Source organism: Diaphorina citri, unplaced genomic scaffold, assembly GCF_000475195.1.
Source record: "Diaphorina citri unplaced genomic scaffold, Diaci psyllid genome assembly version 1.1 scaffold871, whole genome shotgun sequence".
In the NCBI taxonomy this organism is placed as follows: domain Eukaryota; kingdom Metazoa; phylum Arthropoda; class Insecta; order Hemiptera; family Psyllidae; genus Diaphorina; species Diaphorina citri.
In genome coordinates, this window is record NW_007378303.1 from 1 (window position 1) to 19418 (window position 19418).

The 19418-nt window shown below is 41.0% G+C and overlaps 2 protein-coding genes across 2 annotated transcripts; both read left to right on the top strand.

The window, feature by feature from the left end:
* The first annotated feature begins 3129 nt into the window (after nucleotides 1–3129).
* Nucleotides 3130–4425, top strand: LOC113468847 (probable tRNA methyltransferase 9B). Its single transcript, XM_026826078.1, has 3 exons — nucleotides 3130–3231; nucleotides 3643–3834; nucleotides 4342–4425. The coding sequence occupies exons 1-3, from the start codon at nucleotides 3130–3132 to the stop codon at nucleotides 4423–4425; spliced, it is 378 nt and encodes a 125-aa protein (XP_026681879.1).
* Nucleotides 4426–4891: 466 nt separating this feature from the next.
* LOC103512658 lies at nucleotides 4892–18814 on the top strand. Its single transcript, XM_026826070.1, has 13 exons — nucleotides 4892–4997; nucleotides 5366–5468; nucleotides 8584–8775; nucleotides 9717–9850; nucleotides 10461–10487; nucleotides 11598–11718; nucleotides 12769–12902; nucleotides 13403–13429; nucleotides 14262–14382; nucleotides 14705–15325; nucleotides 15463–16297; nucleotides 16501–16731; nucleotides 17249–18814. Exons 1-13 carry the CDS (start codon nucleotides 4900–4902, stop codon nucleotides 18493–18495), a joined length of 3891 nt encoding a protein of 1296 aa, XP_026681871.1. The 5' UTR covers nucleotides 4892–4899; the 3' UTR covers nucleotides 18496–18814.
* Nucleotides 18815–19418: the final 604 nt, after the last annotated feature.

Below are 19418 nucleotides of genomic sequence, written 5' to 3' on the forward strand. Positions count from 1 at the left end.
GCAAACCTTTAGATCCAGTCAAGGATTAGATAACGCTTAGACATCCCGTCTCACGAGCTCTCTCCAAAACAACTCTGATAACTTGTTCACATTCTGTAACTTCCGAAGAGGTAATCTACATATATGTGGTGACATTACACAGGTACACCAGATATGTAGGTACCTACATAAGTAGATACCTATCTTCATACATATTATGTAGGTATCTTAATGACATTTGCATTTTGAGAATTCATCTTTCACTTTCTGAACGTTGGTATTGTAAGACTTTAGGACATCAGGTAGCAGGTAGTGTTATACACTCTGCTGAGAATGAGGTAGGCAAATTGATATTTACATTCCGAGTTAATCTTTATTCGAATGAAATCAGATGACAAATGAGAGAGCGTATATAAATCAACAGGACTCCTCCTTAACAAGTGATTTCATAGTTTGGAGACACTTGTATTTGGCATAGTATCACAAACAATCTTCTACTTCACAACATCTGAAATGGTTCCCATCACGCTGACACAAAAGGGTTAAGTTTATAGGTCAAATAACTGGATGCTTAAACCAAGAAATCCTATGAAAAGTTTCAGAAAATGATTATACCAGACCTATTACTCGAATAACAACAAACAACCCTTTTAACACGGCAATACTACCTACTGGTATCTATCTATTATTTTGATCAAATCCTCAAAGAATGGTCAGGATAAAACTCTGTCTTGACTAATATTCGAACCCCTAGTCGAATAACAACAAACAACCCTTTTAACACGACAGTACTACCTACTGGTATCTATCTATTATTTTGATCAAATCCTCAAAGAATGGTCAGGATAAAACTCTGTCTTGACTAATATTCGAACCCGTGACCACCCAATTGCCAAACTTGTACAAGACCACTGAGCTATCAAGAGAGGTTGTTTCACACAGTCACAAGTATTGAATCAGACAGATCAGACCGATCTACCTCGGTAAATGCCCAGAAATCAGACCTTACTTCAGATAATGTCTTACGACATCTTCTCGTAACCTTACCAGATAGGTATACTTCGTATAACAAAAATGATGTAGGTACCTTAACGTGGCAAAAAATGGGTATCTCATCACTTGACATTTAAACCAAATTACTGATCCGAGATGTTATGTGACTTTGTTACCAAATTGAAATTTGGAATTGAGATCGTCTTCGAATATCAAACTGGAGGTTGCGAACGTATTTCAAGATTAAAATCAGTGGCAAATACATGTACCTACATACCTGGGCTAGCTACTTACTATCAAGTAGACCTGACGACAGGTACATCTGATAGTGTGTGGCTTTCCTTAGCAAGGATAGGTAACGTTTATTTGTTAGAAAGAGCCTTTTTTTTTGGGGGTAAGGGCTTTAACTACTGGCCGATGGCATGGTCATTCACCCTGGTTCCGAGTTGCTGTTAGATTAATTTGAGGGCATCAATGAGAAAGAGCCTTTACTAGGCTTTTTTGAAAGGATTTATCGTCACTGTATAACTGCTAAGGTCCTTTTGTTGACGGGGGTTTTACCTCCATTCGGTGACAAGCTACCCATCTACTCACATTGACCTCAACCAGCCTGAGTGGTGCCGGAAAAAGAGGAAAAGATAGCAGCTCACGACTACCCAGATAGTCAACCATCCTGCTGGCTGGTTGGTATATGGACGATTGACTGCCTGGGCATGACCGTCTTAGCAGTTATACAGTGACTTTAAACCCTCAATTTTGGCTATTTCAAAGTGCATTCACAGGAAAATATATTGGAGGGCTGTGTGTATTTCCAGCGAAAAAGGCAAAAAGATGAGGTGCTGTCTCGTCCTTAACGACCTTGGCTATTGATGAAACTGCCCTTCATATGTCAAATTAAAAATTAATTAAAGGCCTTAGGGAAACAAGGAAGAAGCAGAAGACTACGAAAAACATTAGGGGATCTGTCACTACCCACATGTTGAATATATCGTCCCTGTCTTGTCTATTTTGGTGAAATTTTAATTATCTCACTGTCTAGAGGATTATTTCATTTGACTTCACGTCTTGTTGGTTTGACTTTTGTGGAAAGAGTAGAAATAAGTCACATTCTTCAAAACAGCCCACAGCTTTATTCTAAAAATACTCGTACTTGGAAATAGGTAATTTCGTTTCAGCTTTTCACTAAAATCTATGCAATGGGCCGTTTTATCTAATTTCCCTCTAGTCCAGGAATATGACTTTTGTTTATTGGCATGTTACTGGGTAGCTCTGGTGACTGGTAACTGGAGTCATAGAGTAGAAATAAGTCACATTCTTCAAAACAGCCCACAGCTTTATTCTAAAACTTCTCGTACTTGGAAATAGGTAATTTCGTTTCAGTTTTTCACTAAAATCTATGCAATGGGCCATTTTATCTAATTTCCCTCTAGTCCAGGAATATGACTTTTGTTTATTGGCATGTTACTGGGTAGCTCTGGTGACTGGTAACTGGAGCCATTGGCTATGCTATATGTAGAGTTGCTTGGTCTAGTGACCTCAAGGAGTGTTTTGGCTCTAAAATTTCCAACACGTGTTAGGAGTTCACAAAGTTTCATTAGGATATTTTAAAATGGTAAAGGTAGATCTCCTAGTAAGAAAACAGAAAATTTTCGTAGGTACATACGATAATCTCTTGGAGGATTTCTTTGAAGGGAGGGATTCTTTGAAGTTCTGCAAAATATATCTGCCTTTTTGGTTCTCCTTATCAAGTACATACGATACACAAAAAGCCCAAACTGAGACTTAGGTGTAGGGACAAACAGCCCTAAAGGATGGGTTGAGTTTCTACGAATCTAGTGTCCCTACTTATTGTGTGCTCAGGCCTCAACTTGCCCCAGCGCACTGAAATATAACACAGTGAACGAAGGCCTTTTACCCCTGGAAATCCAAATCTACGCCACTGGTTACAAGGTAAAGGTAAACAAGTTATGTGTCGTAACACATAAATATAACATCCCCTGCAAAAACCAGTGCGAAGACCATAGTAAGAAAACAAAATTTTCGTATACAAGTAGGTACATACGATACACAAAAAGCCCAAACTGAGACTTAGGTGTAAGGACAAACAGCCCTAAAGGATGGGTTAAGTTTCTACGAATCTAGTGTACCTACTTATTGATGTGTGCTCAGGCCTCAACTTGTTTCAGCGCACTGAAATATAACACAGTGAACAAAGGCCTTTTACCCCTGGAAATCCAAATCTACGCCACTGGTTACAAGGTAAAGGTAAACAAGTTATGTGTCGTAATCGTAACACATAAATATAACATCCCCTGCAAAAACCAGTGCGAAGAAGATAGATGGGTTTTTGGTTAGCGACATTTCAAAATGACATGCACCAAGTGTCCAAGTAACTTTGTGTCCAAAAGTAGGTACCTGGGTAGTGGGTAATGCTTAGGAGCTATACGCCTTATGTACCTAAGGCCAACCACTCACTATCAGGTAGACCTGATCAGGTGTACCTATCGGGTTACTTTTTAATGTCCTTTTTTTTCTCTCTCCTCCAGATACTTCGATGTGATAATTTGAACCTGCCATTTCCTCATAAAGGTTTGCCATCACTGTATAACTGTCAAAGTCTTTAGTGACGGGTAACACTATTTAACATCCTTCTTGTTTTCTCTCCTCCAGATACTCCTATGTGATAATTTGAACCTGCCGTTCCGGGATGAAAGTTTCGATGCAGTTCTGTCCATAGCTGTGATACACCACTTTACGACCACAGAGAGACGGGTGGTGGCCCTACAGGAGCTCACCAGGGTGCTTAGAATTGGCGGCCGAATCATCATATCAGTGTGGGCGATGGAGCAGAAAAATCGAAAGGTAACACGAAAGACAGGTTGCAAATAAGTGTGGTTTCCTTTCGGAAACGGAAAATTGAACGCTAAACCTTCGGCCAGCCACTCGCTATCAGGTAGATCTGACAGGTACAGCTGATCAGGTCCACCTGTCAGGTCTACTTGATATCTGATGAGCACACAGACTGTCAGGTAGACCGGTCAGGTGGACTTGATCAGGTGTACCTATCTGACAGTGAGTAGCTGGTCTAAAGACGAAAGACAGGTTGCCAAATAACTTTAGTTTTCTTTCAGAAACGGAAAATTAAGGAATAGTCCTTCGATGGTAGGGAAAGCGCCCCTATAAAGCTGTGTCCAGATATAAATGTGGACACAGCTGAAGACGTGATTCTAAGTTGTCGAGGCAGTGTACGGTTTTATTTGACGTCGATCGACGGGGTCGACTAAGTGTGGACATTCCTTAAGCCCTATTCGAGCAGTACAAAATAAGTACCTATTAATATTTTTAATAAGATATCCTTTTCATTTCCAGTTCAAATCTCAAGATGTGCTAGAACCTGTAATATCTCTGGGAATTACTATAGGGGCTGTCTTAGACCCTCTTCAATTCCCGTAGATGTGATAGGACAGAAGCGCCTATACTTTTTTGGGGCTCTTCAACTATGTTTCAACAAGGGGCCAATAGTTCAATAGTTTGACGGGGGTCAGGGATGGATGCTCCAAAATTTGGCATTTGGGGGAATCTGAATTGGTCTATCAGTCCCTAAATACTCAGGGTCTTGGTCCTTAACTAGGTACCTATGCAAAGAATGATCTGAACTTCAGTCAAAGTAACAATGTTAAACCTCTAATTACCACACTTGAGTTGAATGATCCATTTGTATTAACAAATTGTATGAATGCCTGGTATTTTTTTGTGTATGCAATGTGCTTAGCACTCTTAGGAATAGTCATAATGGAATAGGAATAGTCATAATGTTCCCCTTTTTCATAGCACTTAAAAAAGGCCTCTTCTAACCTACTCTTCCGTACCCTGTTTCAGACCGACCCATGTGAAGTGCTGTGGCGAGGGCAGGAGGGAGAGGGGAGCATGTCCCTGGAGGGAGGCGAAAGAGAAGCGCGCAACATTGACATTGAAACGGCCTACGTTCACCAGGCCTACCAACAGATATCAGGCCTGGCCGATCAGTATACCCTCCCTGGACACAACCACCACGTCTGAAGAGGAGAACTCTCAGTACAACAGTGATAAAGAAACGTCTTCCTGCATTAGGTAAGAACAATCGAGCGTGGTGCGTGTTTGGACGGGTGACATTTAGGATCATATCTAAGTCATGAGGATCCACCCAAAATTGTAAAATAAAATAATAGAAAGTAATAAATAAAGTCATAGGTACCAGTTCTTATAATTAAAGAACATGGTGGCCAATAGTTCCAAACCTAATAGGTACCTTACACAATATTAGTAATGTCATTAACTAATGATGGAATTCCGGATTTTCTGATTTTTCATCATCATTACTTGGAAATAATGACATTACTAATGATTGTGTAAGGTACCTATGCCTGGCCGACTTTGAGTCTGATCAGGCGGACCGCGCCTGGCCCAAAGTCCGAACGTTCCTCGAGGCCCTCGAACCCGGGTCGTTGGTCTGTGACGTAGGTAAGTCAACCACGGACTGGTTCTAGACGAGCCAGCGGCGATAGGATGTTAGATGCGAGTTAAAAGAGAGAGAGAGAGAGAGAGAAAGAAATTTGCTGGAGGGAACTTTAACTGGTAGGTCTTATTGTCCCGGAATCTAAGAGAGAAGGACGACAGGATAGGAGAAAGCCAGCCGTTCTGAGAGCGTACATTATCCGTTCAGGCTAAAATCCGCTCACCACTTCCTGCTGCTGAAGAAATAGCGTTGTACGAGGTTAGTGAGAGGGGGGGATATTTTTTTTTCTTTTTTTTTCAAAGAGATTTGACAGAGGAGGGAACTGTAACTGATAGGTCTTATGGTCCCGGAATCGAAGAGAGAAGGACGACAGGATAGGAGAAAGCCAGCCGTTCTGGGAGCGTACATTATCCGGTCAGGCTAAAATCCGCTCCGGGCGGAAATCGAACCCGCGGCCTAGCGCTTACAAAGCAGAAGCGCTACCAACCAAGCTTACTGGCTGGCAAAAAAATGATTGAAAATATAGAAATATACCTAGGTACAGGAGACTTAGAGCATATGGCAACGGGATGCTGGCATAAAGCGGGAGAGAAATATAGGTCAACCAACCCTCATCCCTTCTCTTATCCTAGTTTCCTTGTTCCAAAATTTCTTATGCTTTCCCCCCATTTTTACATCCTTTTCCTTCTCTCGTTCCTCCAATCCTTCCATTTCCAACCCTTTTTATCTTGTTTTTCTGGTTTCTTGAGGCTTGAGGCTTTTCTTTTTTACTTCTTGCTGAGATTCCTTTTTCTCCTTCCTCTTTGCCTTCTTCTTTTTATTTTTTTCATCTTTTCCTTTTTCTTCCTCCCCATCTCCTCCTATTTCTTCTCCTCCTTCTTCTTTTACTTTTCCGCATCATCCTCCAAATCCTTCTTTTTATTATTCTTCTTTCTTCTTTCCCTTCATATTCCTCGCCTTTTTCTTGTCTCCTTCTTATTCTCATTTCCCCCCTTCTCCTCCCGTGATACGAGATTTCTTCTCTCTTGCATAACTTTTCTTACTAGAAATATCTAGTTTTTTTTTCTTTCCCACATTATAGAGGAGAAGAAAAAGAAAAGAAGGAAAAAGAAAAAAAGAAGAAGAATAAGAGGAGGAAGAAGAAGTAGAGGAATTCAATGTACTGTCTCGATGGCAATGGTAAGATGAAAATAGTTTTCTATGTTGGTCGTTAGGGTAGGTGGGTGTTTGTTTACGAGTCTCTCTTCTCGATGACGTCATTGTTTGAGAAGTGGAGCACTCGAAAGTTAGGGAACTATCAGTTCCTTTTTTCGACTTTCACGAGCACCCGGATTTTAAGGGACCTTTTTTTTTCGTAGGTACTTGCTCACTTTCGAGTTTAGGACACGTGAGTCTAAAACCTCTAACTAATTACAAAGGTAACTAACTATGGTACAACAGAAAACTGCACATGCGTCTAATGTAGCAGTTGTTTCATTGCTGCAAAATAAAAACGGCGGTGATACACTCATCTTAAAAAAAGTGCGTCTCTACCACAGTCGACCAAAGTCCATATAATTATGTCGCGTCGAGTGGAACCCATATAAAGGAAGATCAAAAGATTTTGGTGAAATCAAAAAATTCTAGAGTCGTTCCCATTTGTCGTTCGGAAAAAATCGTATCATGTGTAATGGGAACACTCTCATTTGAATTACATTGCCTACAGGACATTCGGGAAAAAATCACAAGTGGGAACGGACCTTTACTTTAGGCTGAGAGAGAGAGAGAGGGAGGATAACGTTTGTGTCAGGAAAACATTGTTTTCCTTTTTACTTTCTATTACCTTTACGTATAGGGAACCTATACAAGGTAATGAGAAAGTATTGCAATCGGTCCAAATTTTCAAAATCGGGAAATGGGTGGAAATATCCGTTTTGGGGTCCCCTGATTCCAAAAAAGTGGTTTTTAGCCCATGGTCTGTACGTAACGTACGTACGTAACGTACGTACGTACGTACGTACGTAACGTACGTACTACAGGTTTAAATAGGAAAAAGTAGAAAGTTGTGAACAAAATATCTCAAGAACGGTTTGTCGTAGAGAAATGAAATTTGGTATGCTATCCCGGGTATGGTTCAAGGACGCGACTGTAACAATTTGGTAAAAATCGGATAATCACCCATCCAGATATTAACCAAAGTAATTGTTGCTTAACCCTCAAAGGTAGGGGGGCGTGAAAAAAATGAGAATATGCCCAAAGGGGGCGCCATGCAAAAAAAGTTTGAGAACCACTGGGTTAGAGAATTAGAAATTAGAGCATAGCCCTAAATACATATAACAGGTCTTTGGCCCTGAACGGCAGTTTGAGAACCACTGGGTTAGAGAATTAGAAATTAGAGCATAGCCCTAAATACATATAACAGGTCTTTGGCCCTGAACGGCCTAGCCGTATAGGCCGAAGAAAGAAGAAGATAGAAGAGGAATGGGAAGGAATATAAGGAGAGGGATAGGGATGGATATAGGAAGGGAGAGGAAGAGAGAGGGAGAGGGAGAAGGAGAACACAGTGTTAGGGGTTTTCTTTGACGTCATCCATTTGATTTACAATTTACACAGACCAGTATCTATTCCTTGAACTCTGAATTAACTGGAAGCTCTCTGTGGTAAGATGGGGCATAAATAGAAGGGACAGTTCAAGACGATCCTAGGTCTACTTTTACTACTTTTCAGGAGAACAAATAATGGACTTTCAGGCTAAAACTTGAATCTAAATGCGAAGAACATAGGGTCCCTACACTGTACTATCGAGACCGTACCACTTATTCGTACTAAGGAGTAGGTAAATGGTAGGTATAAAACCGTAGGAATAATCACATGCAAAAGTGTCTAGATTCTCCTTTATAGGCAGGATCTTTATCATACAGCAGATTCCTAGTTCGATCCAGGCAGTGTACAAAAATTTTATCTAGCAATTTTATCGGGTTACTTTTTAATGTCCTTTTTTTTCTCTCTCCTCCAGATACTCCTATGTGATAATTTGAACCTGCCATTTCGTCATAGAGGTTTGCCATCACTGTATAACTGTCAAGGTCTTTAGTGACGGGTAACACTATTTTATATCCTTCGGTTTCTTTCTCCAGATACTCCTATGTGATAATTTGAACCTGCCGTTCCGGGATGAAAGTTTCGATGCAGTTCTGTCCATAGCTGTGATACACCACTTTACGACCACAGAGAGACGGGTGGTGGCCCTACAGGAGCTCACCAGGGTGCTTAGAATTGGCGGCCGAATCATCATATCAGTGTGGGCGATGGAGCAGAAAAATCGAAAGGTAACACGAAAGACATTATCTCTCCCCTTAACTCCCTCCCTGCCTTCATTCCTGTCCTTCTTTTATCTCTCTTCTCTATTCCTCTTCTATCGTCATTCCTATTCCTCTCCATATCTTCCTTCCTATTCTTCTTCTATCTCTCTCCTTCTCCCTCTCCCTCTTCTATCTCCCTCTCTCTTCCTCTCCCTTCCTATATCTATCCCTATCCCTCTCCTTATATTCCTCCCCATTCCTCTTCTATCTTCTTCTTTCTTCGGCCTATACGGCTAGGCCGTTCAGGGCCAAAGACCTGTTATATTTAGGGCTATGCTCTTTCCCTCTCTGTTCCTCTTTTATCGTCATTCCTATTCCTCTTCTATCTCTCTCCTTCTCCCTCTCCCTCTTCTATCTCCCTCTCTCTTCCTCTCCCTTCCTATATCCATCCCTATCCCTCTCCTTATATTCCTTCCCATTCCTCTTCTATCTTCTTCTTTCTTGTGGTTTCCTTTCGGAAACGGAAAATTGAACGCTAAACCTTCGGCCAGCCACTCGCTATCAGGTAGATCTGACAGGTACAGCTGATCAGGTCCACCTGTCAGGTCTACTTGATATCTGATGAGCACACACACTGTCAGGTAGACTTGATCAGGTGTACCTATCTGACAGTGAGTAGCTGGTCTAAAGACGAAAGACAGGTTGCCAAATAACTTTAGTTTTCTTTCAGAAACGGAAAATTAAGGAATAGTCCTTCGATGGTAGGGAAAGCGCCCCTATAAAGCTGTGTCCAGATATAAATGTGGACACAGCTGAAGACGTGATTCTAAGTTGTCGAGGCAGTGTACGGTTTTATTTGACGTCGATCGACGGGGTCGACTAAGTGTGGACATTCCTTAAGACCTATTCGAGCAGTACAAAATAAGTACCTATTATTATTTTTAATAAGATATCCTTTTCATTTCCAGTTCAAATCTCAAGATGTGCTAGTGCCTTGGCATCGACCCAAGAACCTCAGTATACCCTCCCTGGACACAACCACCACGTCTGAAGAGGAGAACTCTCAGTACAACAGTGATAAAGAAACGTCTTCCTGCATTAGGTAAGAACAATCGAGCGTGGTGCGTGTTTGGACGGGTGACATTTAGGATCATATCTAAGTCATGAGGATCCACCCAAAATTGTAAAATAAAATAATAGAAAGTAATAAATAAAGTCATAGGTACCAGTTCTTATAATTAAAGAACATGGTGGCCAATAGTTCCAAACCTAATAGGTACCTTACACAATATTAGTAATGTCATTAACTAATGATGGAATTCCGGATTTTCTGATTTTTCATCATCATTACTTGGAAATAATGACATTACTAATGATTGTGTAAGGTACCTATAAAGGTGAGTCCAAACATAGTCAACCGGCGATCGATATCGATTGGCGAGGTGAATCTATGTTGTTGAGGCAGTGTGGACAGTTCAGTCGACATCGTTCGACGGCCAGTTGACTATGTGGACACACCTTTAGCTGACTCAATGGTAAAATGCTCTCGCCTGGTAAACAGGAGAGCTCTGGTTCGATCTCAGCCGAGGCATGGATTTTTAGCCTATATAGGTACTTAGGTACATATTTGGGAATTCGACCGCTATACTCTAAAGCGGTAGAAAAAAAATTCCAAATGCCTTACATTTTCTGAATCGCATTTTCTGTTTCAGAAAAGAGAAAAACAAGGAAAATCGAAGGTAGGTAACTGTCCCATATAGGTACATATTTGAGAATTCGACCGCTAGACTCTAAAGCGGTAAAACAAAATTCCAAATGCCTTACATTTTCTGAATCGCATTTTCTGTTTCAGAAAAGAGAAAAACAAGGAAAATCGAAGGTAGGTAACTGTTGCCAATAGTTCCAAACCTAAAGGTGTGTCCAAACATAGTCAACTGGCTGTCGATCGATATCGATTGGCGAGCTGAATCTATGTTGTTGAGGTAGTGTGGACGGTTCAGTCGACATCGTTCGACGGCCGGTTGACTATGTGTGGACAGGTGGACACACCTTTAGCCGACTCAATGGTAAAATGCTCTCGCCTGGTAAACAGGAGAGCTCTGGTTCGATCCCAGCCGAGGCATGGATTTTTAGCCTATATAGGTACTTAGGTACATATTTGGGAATTCGACCGCTATACTCTAAAGCGGTAGAAAAAAAATTCCAAATGCCTTACATTTTCTGAATCGCATTTTCTGTTTCAGAAAAGAGAAAAACAAGGAAAATCGAAGGTAGGTAACTGTTGATTAAGTAGAAACGTATAGATAGCTTGATAGTTATGAAAATTTGGGCACAATTTGCGTCATTCTTGGTCCTTTATTTTATCTTTTTCCACTAATGTGGGAAGGACATTTTTCAATTTCTAAATAAAGGGTGTCCCAATAAGAACGCAAGATTTGAAAGGGTCATAACTTTGTTATGCGTTGTTTTATATTGCCCAATCTTTGACAGATTGATTGTAAACATATCAAATTTAGTCATCATGGAGTCCTAAACTGTTCAACGGTCCCTGCGAAGAACATAGGGACTTAAACCTTATATTGGGAATAAAGGGAGAACGGGCTCTAGTCTTGATTTTAAATCATTTCATGAAAGTAAAATCAAAAAATCAAATCAAGAATAATAATAAACTGAATATTAAACAAATTAGGTAGGTACATAGGTACTGGTTTTCTCTAACCACGATCGAATAAACTAGGGGCTAAAAAATTCCCGGAGGGACGGGCCCAGCTTGTTCCTTTAATTTTAGGTAGTCTTAAAAGAAAAAGCGTCAACCACTCCCTTTTCATTCCGCCATTTCCATGTTCCAGGTCTTCGGAAACAAATAAGAAGAGACGGAAATCATTTCACCCTTTCCCCAGTTCGCCAAGTAGCTCGAGTCTATCCAGCCCTAATGAGAGTTGCTACAGTTTTGTGCGCAAAGCACTACAGGTTAGTTCTGTTGTAACATTAGGAACTTAGGTAGTCTTATAAGAAAAAGCGTCAACCACCCCCTTTTCATTCCGCCATTTCCATTTTCCAGGTCTTCGGAAACAAATAAGAAGAGACGGAAATCATTTCACCCTTTCCCCAGTTCGCCAAGTAGCTCGAGTCTATCCAGCCCTAATGAGAGTTGCTACAGTTCTGTGCGCAAAGCACTACAGGTTAGTTCTGCCACGAAAGACAGGTTGCAAATAACGGAAAACGGAAAACTGAACGCTAAACCTTCGGCCAGCCACGCGCTCTCAGGTAGATCTGACAGGTACAGCTGATCAGGTCCACCTGTCAGGTCTACTTAATACCTGATGAGTACACACACTGTCAGGTAGACCTGACAGGTACGGCTGAAAAGGTTCACCTGTCAGGTCTACCTGATACCTGATGAGCACACACACACACACACACTATCAAGTAGACCCGACAGGTGGACTTGATCAGGTGTACCTACCTGACAGTGAGTAGCTGGTCTAAAGACGAAAGACAGGTTGCCAAATAGGTAACTGTAGTTTCATTTCAGAAACGGAAAACTAAGGAATAGACCTTCGATGGTAGGAAAAGCGCCTCTATGAAGCTGTGTCCAGATATAAATGTGGACACAGTTGAAGACGTGATTCTATGTTGTCGAGGCAGTGTACGGTTTTATTTGACGTCGATCGACGCAAGTAGACCGGTCAGGTGGACTTGATCAGGTGTACCTACCTGAGAGTGAGTAGCTGGTCTAAAGACGAAAGACAGGTTGCCAAATAACTGTAGTTTCATTTCAGAAACGGAAAACTAAGGAACAGACCTTCGATGGTAGGAAAAGCGCCCCTATAAAACTGTGTCCAGATATAAATGTGGACACAGTTGAAGACGTGATTCTATGTTGTCGAGGCAGTGTACGGTTTTATTTGACGTCGATCGACGGGATCAACTATGTGTGGACACACCTTAAAACCTATTCGAGCAGTACAAAATAAGTACCTATTAATATTTTTAATAAGATATCCTTTTCATTTCCAGTTCAAATCTCAAGATGTGCTAGTGCCTTGGCATCGACCCAAGAACCTCAGTATACCCTCCCTGGACACAACCACCACGTCTGAAGAGGAGAACTCTCAGTACAACAGTGATAAAGAAACGTCTTCCTGCATTAGGTAAGAACAATCGAGCGTGGTGCGTGTTTGGACGGGTGACATTTAGGATCATATCTAAGTCATGAGGATCCACCCAAAATTGTAAAATAAAATAATAGAAAGTAATAAATAAAGTCATCGATACCAGTTCTTATAATTAAAGAACATGGTGGCCAATAGTTCAAAACCTAAAGGTGTGTCCAAACATAGTCAACCGGATGTCGATCGATATCGATTGGCGAGGTGAATCTATGTTGTTGAGGTAGTGTGGACACTTGGACAGTTCAGTCGACATCGTTCGACGGCCAGTTGACTATGTGGACACACCTTTAGCCGACTCAATGGTAAAATGCTCTCGCCTGGTAAACAGGAGAGCTCTGGTTCGATCCCAGCCGAGGCATGGATTTTTAGCCTATATAGGTACTTAGGTACATATTTGGGAATTCGACCGCTATACTCTAAAGCGGTAGAAAAAAAATTCCAAATGCCTTACATTTTCTGAATCGCATTTTCTGTTTCAGAAAAGAGAAAAACAAGGAAAATCGAAGGTAGGTAACTGTTGATTAAGTATAGAAACGTATAGATAGCTTGATAGTTATGAAAATTTGGGCACAATTTGCGTCATTCTTGGTCCTTTATTTTATCTTTTTCCACTAATGTGGGAAGGACATTTTTCAATTTCTAAATAAAGGGTGTCCCAATAAGAACGCAAGATTTGAAAGGGTCATAACTTTGTTATGCGTTGTTTTATATTGCCCAATCTTTGACAGATTGATTGTAAACATATCAAATTTAGTCATCATGGATGGGTGACTTGCACACTATATTGGGAATAAAGGGCGAACGGGCTCTAGTCTTGATTTTAAATCATTACATGAAAGTAAAATCAAAAAATCAAATCAAGAATAATAATAAACTGAATATTAAACAAATTAGGTAGGTACATAGGTACTAGCTCTGATCTCGAAATTTGTCGCGATGACCTATGAACTCAAAGCGAGAAAGTTTTAGATAACACTTCAGTCGATCATTTAAGACCGGTTTTAGCGTTATCTATGTTAAGCTACGCCGAGCAAGGCCAATAAATGGATGGGTGACTTGAGCCTTATATTGGGAATAAAGGGAGAACGGGCTCTAGTCTTGATTTTAAATCATTACATGAAAGTAAAATCAAAAAATCAAATCAAGAATAATAATAAACTGAATATTAAACAAATTAGGTAGGTACATAGGTACTGATTTTCTCTAACCACGATCGAATAAACTAGGGGCTAAAAAATTCCCGGAGGGACGGGCCCAGCTTGTTCCTTTAATTTTAGGTAGTCTTAAAAGAAAAAGCGTCAACCACTCCCTTTTCATTCCGCCATTTCCATGTTCCAGGTCTTCGGAAACAAATAAGAAGAGACGGAAATCATTTCACCCTTTCCCCAGTTCGCCAAGTAGCTCGAGTCTATCCAGCCCTAATGAGAGTTGCTACAGTTTTGTGCGCAAAGCACTACAGGTTAGTTCTGTTGTGACAATAGAAAAACATTATCGGTTAGGAATTTAGGATTAGGTGAATAAAGGATGCTTATTTGGTCAATATATTATGTAGGTATATAATTTCAAATATTTTACATAATTTTTCTTTTTTCTTTCAGAAATTGGCGGGTAGCAAGAAGGTGAATCGTCACCGGCCTTGGTTCCTAGAGTCCTAACATTAGGAAAACATTATCGGTTAGGAATTTAGGATTAGGTGAATAAAGGATGCTTATTATTTGGTCAATGTATTATGTAGGTGTGTAATTTCAAATATTTTACATACTTTTTCTCTTTTCTTTCAGAAATTGGCGGGTAGCAAGAAGGTGAATCGTCACCGGCCTTGGTTCCTAGAGTCCTGGAACTCTATCACGCGACCTCCACGGAGATATGATCCAGATGGCTGTGAAGATAACCAGGAGAATATACAGGACATTCCAATAGAATTAAGACGTCTCGAAGATGAACCAAAACCTCTAGCAATCACCAAACGACAAACCTTTGCCACCACACACCAAAGATCCGATGTGACAATAAAATCCAAGAGCTTAACCGACATTCCTCAGATAGAAGTGACACCAATAGTTAGATCTCGATCCAGTGTACCTGCTCTAGAATTCTCTATAGAAAGTAAAGAATCTGTTACATCCAGTTTGAAACCCAAGCTGGTAAAACAAAAGCAAAACATTGATAATGATGATGAAGATGTGGAGGCAGAGGAAGAGGGAGATATGAGAGATCTGGTCAAGGCATTACCTGACTTCAAGGTGTCTGCACTGGGGACTCGTAACCGTGGTAATGTGTTCAAACAGAGTTCAATGAATGAAGAACTCATGTCTACAGAGAGGCTGAGGGAGAAGGAACGAGTGAGGCAAAACATTCAGAAGCAAGCGTCCCTCAATGAAGAGCTTATCTATCGCCGAAACCGCACACTTGACTCATTGAGGGATACACTATTCTCAGCCAACACCGCAAAACGATTTCAATTGCTCAAAACTGGATTGACTGAAAAGCTCAAAAACTCCACCACAAATATCGAAACGAAGAGCTTATCTATCGCCGAAACCGCACACTTGACTCCTTGAGGGATACGCTATTCTCAGCCAACACCGCAAAACGATTTCAATTGCTCAAAACTGGATTGACTGAAAAGCTCAAAAACTCCACCACAAATATCGAAAAAGTGGCTGGTGCTTCATTCAAGAATGGCTTCGTGCGTATGCTCCAAGGCTGGAAGAGTGCTGATATGAGTGCCCCCATTCCTCAGCCTCCTCCACCTTCACAGAATAATCAACACAGCTCATTTGCTCAGTCCACTTCGTTGGTTAAGATAAGAGCACAGTCTGTGGATGGGGAAAGGCGAAAGTCTCGAGAGGATGGTTCTGATTCCTCCAAGGATAGCAGTTTGCAGAGTGACACAAGTGTTGACTCGGAGGATAGCTTTGCCTCCGTCATCTTCATACCCAAAGCAGACCCCCTGTCTAGCACTACTTCGCCGACCTTGCAATCTGCCCCTGCCTCTCCTCAACCAACGTCTCCTAAAATGAAGTTCCCACCTCCCACATCACCCAAGTTCAAACAACCCCTCATGTCTCCTAAATACAAGCAGCCACTCTTACAAGGGACCTCAGCACCTGCGTCTCCCATCAACAAACACTTCGTGCCTACGTCTTCTTCGAGACCATTTTTGAATTCTCCAGTGTACAAATGCAGAACATCTCTGCCTGAGACTGACCTCTTACCCATGTCTGACCTGAAAATTCCTCTTCCAAAATCGGCAATTACAGGGTCTACAGAGCCGCGTGTGGATATTTGTGAAGGAACTGAGAGCTTGAAAAATAAAGTGATTGAGACCGAGAAGCAAAGTACTCCCATAGAGGAGAAGCCAAAAGTTACAGGTCAGTTGAGTATACTCTATTGATTTTTACAGCTTTTTGAAACAAAAGCCTGATTAAGGGAACTAGTTATCTATTTTCATAGCTAAATATAGGAGTTCAAATGACTTCCTCCGACTTATAAAACTCCGAGTTAAATTTAGAAATCAGTAAACCTTCACTGTAAGTGCAAAGTAACCAAACCTCTATTTCCCCAATGTTCACAGCTGGTCTGTCAACCGCCAAAGACATCTCCACTAAACTCTCGTTCCCGCTCATCAAACGACTGGTCTCCTCCGAACCAATGCCAAAACTCATGAACATCGAACTGTTCAACCCCGAAATAGACGACGTGGACAGTGACTCCAGTGGCGTATCATCACCGGATTCCATAGGCAGTGTCATTAGCGTTGTCAACGAAGATACGTTGGCACAAGTCCCACCACCCGCACCAACAGGTAAGTGATACAACTGCCGGGCAGGGTTGACCAAGTTTAAGTTCTTCAGTTATGATTTTTATAGTCCTCCGCAATAACTTTATTGCTGCTACATGAAACATTTGGGGTATTACAAACGGTAAAGTGGTGGAATTCCTTAGAGGATGACAATGAATAGCATAACTGACTCAATTTGTTTGAATTTCAGAAGCGGCCACTTCAGCAGCTTCAAGTGCAAGTCCTGTTTGTCTCCTCCACAATAACTTTATTGCTGCTACATGAAACATTTGGGGTATTACAAGCGGTAAAGTGGTGGAATTCCTTAGAAGATGACAATGAATAGCATAACTGACTCAATTTGTTTGAATTTCAGAAGCGGCCACTTCAGCAGCTTCAAGTGCAAGTCCTGTTTGTCTGCTCCGCAATAACTTTATTGCTGCTACATGAAACATTTGGGGTATTCCAAGCGGTAAAGTGGTGGAATTCCTTAGAGGATAACAATGAATAGCATAACTGACTCAATTTGTTTGAATTTCAGAAGCGGCCACTTCAGCAGCTTCAAGTGCAAGTCCTGTTTGTCTTCCAGTTTCACCCAACAGGCAATTGTTAGAAGCTGCAGCGGGCGTGGCATCTAGTCTGGAGGAGGCTGTGGAGGTGGTGATCAAACATGTCACGCCAGCACCTCCACCCCTCCCTCCTCCACCTCTCATCCTATTGGACGATGCGGACAATAAGAGAAAACATTTGATTGACTTTGCTGAGAAGCTGAGTGACAAACTCCTCAGTGAGATGGACAAGACCAAGGAAGAAGAGAAACCCCAACCAGAAGAACCGGCTGAATTACATCGGATGGATCCGTTCAGCTACTTTGATGAAGATTTCACATCGCCAAGAAGTGAAGTGACAGTGGTACGGAATGAAGAAGAATGGAGTACAGATCTGATGAAAGTCAAGAAAGACAATATCAAAGAACAAAGCGATACGGAGAGTGATAGTAGCTGGGCAGACTCCAGACGCAACACAATATTGTCTCACAAGATAGAGTTGCTAGCAGGGAGTGATGTAGACCGTAGACCTAGCATCTCAGTGGAAACAATAGAACCAACCCTCTCACTAGAATCTGGTGATGCTAGCAGTAGTGATGAGTCAAGACGAGGAGATCAGTCTCTCAAGCCAGGGTTGTCTCTAGAGTCAGATGCTGGGGATGGCTCTGATAGAACATTCAGTGGTAGTGATGTGAGTCGGGCTGGGGACTCACGCAGAGACACAATATCGACTGTGACCAGTGGAAGTCAGATCTCTCTCCTGAGACCAGGCACATCCCTAGAGTCCAATGATACCAACAGTAGTGATTCCAGTCGTAAAGTTGCCAAAACTCCAAGCACAGCGTCGTTCACATCTGATAGCAGGTGGAGTGATTGCAGTAAGGATACAAGGTTTGCTGATAGGAGGATGGCACGATGTGATGGTCGCTCTTCTTCTGAAGAATCTTCCAGGAGACCTCCCATGCTTGTGAGACAAAGAGCTTCTGTACAAGAACCACCTGAAGTATTAACAACAGCAGAGAGTGTTGAGACCTCACTGAGTGGTTCAACATCTCAGGAATCTTCTCTATCAGAGACAGGAGGTTCCATCACTTATCATCGTTACTACCATGTGTTCCGTGAGGGAGAGTTAGATCAACTCATTGAGAGATATGTTGAGAATCTCCATGTAATCTCGTCATACTATGATCATGCCAACTGGTGTGTGGTTGCAGAGAAGGTACATGTGTGGACAATATGAAATGCTCCCTATTCCTCACACCTTTACACCCTGCAGAGTATTTTTGGTATTCCTTCTTTTTCAATTCTGTGCCTAATTTCGTAGGTTGTAAGTTTTAGGTTCTAACCTTATTTTGTTGTTCTGTAATTTTATACGAGAAATTGTCAGGGTTGTTACTCTTTGAGTGAGTAAGCTGTTTACTTAAAGGTAGATAAATGGTATGCAGTTGTAATGGAATTGTCATACCGAGAAAATAATTCGAAGCGAATTGTTGGATTCAAGTCATTTCATCTACTAGTTCATATTGTAGGTTCTGATTGTATTCCTGGGGTAATAATAAATAACCACAGGAATATGCAGTTGTAATGGAATTGTCATCCCGAGAAAATAATTCGAAACGAATTGTTGGATTCAAGTCATTTCATCTACTAGTTCATATTGTAGGTTCTGATTGTATTCCTGGGGTAATAATAAATAACCACAGGAGTAATGATCCTGGCAAATAGTTTTAGGTGAATTCAAAAGTATTTTAATGAAATCTTTATAACTGGAATCTTTCATTTAATTTTAAAAAATTGATGTTTTCTAATTTTTATACATCTCTTTGGTTTATTTTATATATTCAAAATGAAAAACTGTCTCAAACATTGCACGAAACATAGTATTAAATATTTATAAATGGAGCACGATTTTAACTTAAATTCAATGTTGTAGTAACCTACTCCTTATAGTAATGGATCTAGTGTTAAGTCCTTGTTATATCTACGATCTTGTACTTGATTACTATCTGTTATGTTTCAACTTATCTCATCTTGTATTCAAATTATTTCAAAAGGAATGTCGTTAAAATTTAATATTGTCGTGTTCGAAGGGTTTATATGTACATTTAAATATGTGATGAAACTTTCCTATAGATACATTATTTGTAAATATAGGTATCTACT